Source organism: Mus pahari, chromosome 10 (assembly GCF_900095145.1).
Source record: "Mus pahari chromosome 10, PAHARI_EIJ_v1.1, whole genome shotgun sequence".
NCBI lineage: Eukaryota > Metazoa > Chordata > Mammalia > Rodentia > Muridae > Mus > Mus pahari.
The window spans coordinates 108,884,452-108,890,060 of record NC_034599.1 but is presented as its reverse complement, the minus strand read 5'-3'; the positions used below and the strand labels follow the sequence as shown (position 1 = coordinate 108,890,060).

Sequence of the window (5,609 nt, the reverse complement as noted above, 5' to 3'; positions counted from 1 at the left end):
GACAGAGATGGGATACACTCAAGACTACAGTGTGCTGACAGAGATGGGATACACTCAAGACTACAGTGTGCTGACAGAGATGGGATACACTCAAGGCCACTGTATGCTGACAGAGATGGGACACACTCAAGGCAATGGTGTGCCCACAGAGATGGGATTGACATCCTGCTCTTTGGTTTTCTGAACCCATTTTCCGCTGGCATGCTAGATATCTAGGCTCTGGTTTCATAACAACTTAAGAACCTGGTGTCTTCTTGCTCCCTTCACCTAGACTACCGATCATTCCATTGTTACCTTGGATCTGAGTCTGAGATGTGTCTTGCTTTGTTACAAAAATGAGTCCAGACTGGCAATATACCAGGTCCGACCCAGCAGTCGGTGGCTGGTGTGTTCCCAGACTTATCACAGTGTGCCTGCACTGTCTGTTGGGGTGTACTGTTCAAGGGACACAGGGCAGAGAGGGTCACTTGTACCAGTCAGCTGGACCACGCCTGCTCCTGCCAGGTAAAGGAGCCCAGGCAAGAACGGCACAACTTTCCAGGGTCTCCGGGGCTTAGAATGTGGCTGCAGTTCTAGGTTGCTGGGTTTGAGGATAATTTGAGTTATGAGCCAACTGGTAACACTGTTCACAAACTGGGAAAGCAAAGCAGAGAAGTGGCATGACTTTTATAACTTTACTCAGATCATATGTGCTAGAGATCGGAATCAAACCTGGTGGCCTATCTCAAAGGCAGTGGCTCATTCACATCTTTACCTTACACTTCACTGGAGAATGAAAGAAAATGTGATAACTCTGGTGGCTCTGGACTGTGTGTGTGTGTGTGTGTGTGTGTGTGTGTGTCTTTGTGTGTATGTGTGTATGTGCACACGCATGCACACACACACACATGTATGTAAGACATCAGTAGTTACTGAAGCCTCCTGCCTTCCTCTCTACCTTGAAAGTAAATATTAAAAATAAACCTTCTATTACTCAAACAAAGCATCTTTGCAAGGAATTATGAGTAGGGAGTAGATCTGACATCAGTCATGATCTAAGTTCTAATAGAACAAGACACTTGAAGGAAAGGAAGGAGTCACAGAGAGGAAGCTAGTACTCCCTCAAATGAAATCTATGGTGCTTACACATGAGTGTGCGTGCATGCTACACACACACACACACACACACACACACACACACACACACACACACACCTTGCTGAGTCCATCTACTGTTGTACATATGTATATGTGTTTAGTGCTGACCACTTAGGGATTAGATAACCCACTAGGGGGCTTTTCCCTGGAAAAGCCTGATTCTCCCTTTCCCCTCGACTATTGGCTGTCTGGAGCTCTTCATCTAGGGGTGGAGTCTTGGCAGATCATCCCCATCCACACTGGCATGTCACCTGATGTTGTCATGGTGCTGGTCTTGTTTAAGCAATCCTATTGGTGAGATTTAGTGGGTGCAGCTCCCTGTTATATGTAGAAGACACTGTCTTACAGGAGATGTCCTGATCCTCTGGCTTTTACAATCTTTCCATGCCCCGTTTCATGAGTCTCAGGTTGTACTATAGCCTAAGGATTGCGTTGTAGATGTGCATTCGTTGAGTATCATCACCCTGTGGTCAGACTATAAATTTTAAGTGAAACTGAGTGGCCCGGGGTCACAAAACCAGAATAATCTAATTTACCTTTTAAAAGGAATACTATATCATACGAAGGCATATCAATCACATGTGGCTAGGATCAAAATCACAAAAGGAATCCTCAGGCAAGTGAACTGTTAACTAGCACATCCTCAGAAGGAAAAATGTATCCACCGTCAGGACGAATGCCTTACCTCTGCCGACGTAAAAAGGATTAATCTTGGCAAACCAGACAGGCCTTTCTCCTTGATATCAGGGCAATGTCTGTATCTAGCTAAATTCATTGCACACATGTTGGACACTGAGCCACCTGCAAAGAGAAAATTTAAAGGTTACATTTACAGCCTGAAGTCCTGACACCCCCCAAAATCAAATAGGCTGGGAAGCATTGAACTTCTAGGACTCCCCCCGTCTAACCAAAGCTCACTGTGAAAGGCACCCAGACACCCGAGATGTCTCAACTATGTTCTCCCAAACGTCTACAATTTCAGACCTTTTATCTCAGAAAAGAGGCAAATTTAGGCCTATCCTTTTGGCTTAGGACCTTTTTTCCCCCAACTAAAATGTTGAACCTTTCAGCCTGAACTTAGGATGATAACCAAAGCTGTATTGTTTATGATACCCTATTTGTCACCTCTTTGGTGGAGCTGAAATGGAAACACATGCTCATCTCCAGCCCCAGAAAAACACTCTAGAATAAACTAAGATGCTCTGAAAGATCTTCTGATAAAACATTGCCCTAGAAACACAGAGGATTTAGCAGTAACTCTCTAAGCTCCCAGCAACCGAGGAAGTCCCTTGTGTTAGATAAAAATCTTAAGTGTTCAATATGTACATCCTAAATTGTAGACATCCCATTTGTTAAGCTTGCATATGATGACTTAGCATTCATGCAAATTTCTATCACACTGTGAAAAGGTGTTAGTCAGCTTCATGGTCTGCCAACATTTTGGTCTCATGTATGCTGCAAGGAGAGGTTCCAACACTGAATAGATGTGTAGATGCTCCTAGTGGGAGGGTGATGGAGGTCACCAGCAGTACTCACCTGGGTTAAATATTCCATCCCCTTCTTTCCAGCCAACACATTCAATCATTTTCTTCAGAACCGCCTCTTCCACTAACAGAAACACTGGGGACACCTCATACGTATAACTAGACAGATATAAAAAACACTTCACTTCTATGACTAGAGTCAAAACATCCCTTTGGGGGTCCCAAGGAAGGCACAGAGTGAGTTCCACAAAACCCAGTGGCTGCCAAGTGTCAGAAGTCTCTGTAGATCCATCCCTTGGAACTAGAGAAGACTCCACTGGCAATACTGCTACTACTAGATAAGGTTAAATGTCCATAGCCTTGGGGAGCTACTTCAGGAACCTTCAATTCCATAGGAAATTAAAGCAGGGAATCATCTATGTGTTAGCCATAAGAAATGGCCATGCCATGTTTGGACATCTAGTAAATTGGTTGTTAAGACTAACTAAAGAGGAGCTATTGTCTTGGTAGCCATGTTCTAGTTAATTAGTACAAGTATACCATCTCTATGTGGAAGTTCTGAGTCCTAAACATGGCTTCTTCTATCACATTAGCTCTATCTGCACAGGTAGGGAGTGTTCTATGAATAACTCTCATTGTGTGATGGTTTTAGTGCCAAGTTCTGCCCTGATTTCTTCCTCTAGTCAAGGACACCATCATCAGAGAGTCTTGCTATTGTGGCCTTCTGAGGATCACCTCAGCTGAAGGAGCAACCATATAGCCACACTCCTCTCTTGGCATTCATATTTGGTACCTAGTCCTTGTAGAGATTTCTCTGGGGTCAGTCGAGAATGTCACTAAGACTATACCAGTCTGACCTGCATCCTTGCCCCTCCCTGCATGTTTTTCCCACACTCTCCCCCTCCAATCCCTCATGTTGATCCCATGTGTTTAATACACATCTGCCCAGAGCAGCTTCCCAGCTCCAGAGTAGTACCCTGAACTCCATCAGCTATATTAGTGTTTATATTACTATACTACATATGTATACACACAATGCCTGGCTATGTGATGTTTAAGTCTCTTCTCTCTCCAGATAACTAAGAGTCACTAAATAGCTCCAACTTCCTTTACAATTAGATGACTGTACACTAATTAAATTGTATGGAATGAATGTATACATATGTAGGCTTGGCAGACGCATTAAAGTTTCTAGTTGTAGAGTTTTTTGATATAACTATTTTAACATCTGGAGGGAAAGGCAAAAAGAACCAAACACCTACTATGTAATGTCTGCCTGGGTGCCAAGCACTCTATAGGTCCTCTTAAATATAAGACAGGTTAATAGTTCCACCATGGTGTGAAACCACTTTCTATACACAGACAGTGTGAAAGTCTATGCATATTTTCGGGGGTTGAAATACAGATAAAATAATCGTTCAATTTGTTGTGAGTCTATTACTAAAAATTGTCTCAATTCTATTCTGGGAATGGCTATGCAGATGGAGGCATGGGGGGCGTGACACAAAGGCAGGCACATTCTGAGTGGATAGAGCAGTGGGGCAAAATTCAACACATCATAGACCTCTAAATGTACCATGCCAAGTAATCCAAGAAAGACGTTCCAAAACCTAAGAGCAGAGATCTGGAGAGTGGGATTCAGCTGTCCTCTCTGCCTGTCTGAGTCTTCCAGCCCTGGAAGATGGAGCCTATGTCTGTCCTCCAGAGGCAATGTCACGCCCATGTGCTCACCCCTGACATCTCTGGTGCTAATTCACAAACTGCAGTCTTCACTCTGGGCAGGCACACTGTCCTGGTCACATAGTCCCTCCCCTATGACTTCCTACCATACCTGTCCTCTTGGCTTTCTCCTCCTCCCTCCCTCCACCATGGCTGATTCTCTCCCTCCTAGCCATTAGAAGTTCTGTGTCTTCAAGTCTTGGTTCTGAGACCCTGAGTCCCTCTCTTTCCTCAGTCTCTGTCCTCATGATTATCGTTTTCTACCCCGGCTGCTCACTAAAGTCCTTATATCCACACAGCTCGTGCATTTCATCAGTCTGCTCGGACCCCAGGGGTCCTCAGGTTAGTTCCAATAAATAGTCAGGGTTGGGAATCACTAGCTTGGGGCATCTCATCCATGCCCACTATTTCAAAGGCAATTTCCTCCCAGTCTCTTTCACATCTCTACCTTTCAAAATCCATATCAGAATTCCAGGCCCCAGAATCTCTCAGTGTGGCTAACTATCTCAAACTCATTGCAAATTCATTAGTTCCCAGCGGAAATGGAAATTTTGATATTGCCTCATCCACTGCACAGCTGGGAACTGGTGTTCTCTTAAAATGTCTGGTGCACAGCTACGAACCCAGAAACAAAGGGTGGAAATCCAGACATTAGCTGAGAAACTTCTCTGACCCCCATTTCCAAGATCCAACACTTATTCGCTCCTTTACATGCTATCTTCTAAGTGTGTGCACGCATGTATATGCCTGTCTCTGTTTGGGCACAAGCATGAGGAGTTCAAAGGTGGTTTGTGGGACAGGGTCTCACAGGGACCTGGTGTTGTGAATATGACTATACTGGCTGGTCACCAGGGGCCAGGAATCCCTCTCCACCTTCCCAATGCTGGGACTACAAATGGATGCTTGTCTACCAAGTGCCATAATGATGGAGCAATACTTTGGTGCTTCAGCTTTGTTTGTTTGTTTGTTTTTTGTTTGTTTGTTTTTTGAGACAGGGTTTCTCTGTATAGCCCTGGCTGTCCTGGAACTCACTTTGTAGACCAGGCTGGCCTCCAACTCAGAAATCCACCTGCCCCTGCCTCTGCCTCCCGAGTTCTGGGATTAAAGGCGTGCATCACCACGCCCAGCTGGTGCTTCATCTTCTAAACCCCAAGTCCAAACTGCTAACATCTCTCATCTGGTAAAGGAAATATCCTCTTAATTCATTCCATATAATCACTCAGATTTCTGTGTGTGTGTGTGTGTGTGTGTGTGTGTGTGTGTGTGTGT

General features: G+C 44.6%; 1 protein-coding gene across 1 annotated transcript in view; it reads right to left on the bottom strand.

Moving 5' to 3' along the window:
• Positions 1-5,609, bottom strand: part of Gadl1 (glutamate decarboxylase like 1) — a 139,233-nt gene that overhangs the window by 124,663 nt on the left and 8,961 nt on the right. The window contains exons 4-5 of the mRNA XM_029543497.1: positions 2,674-2,780; positions 1,823-1,938 (exon numbers count right to left, since the gene is read on the bottom strand). Coding sequence (XP_029399357.1) covers positions 1,823-1,938; positions 2,674-2,780 — 223 coding nt within the window. The remainder of the gene's footprint in view (positions 1-1,822; positions 1,939-2,673; positions 2,781-5,609) is intronic.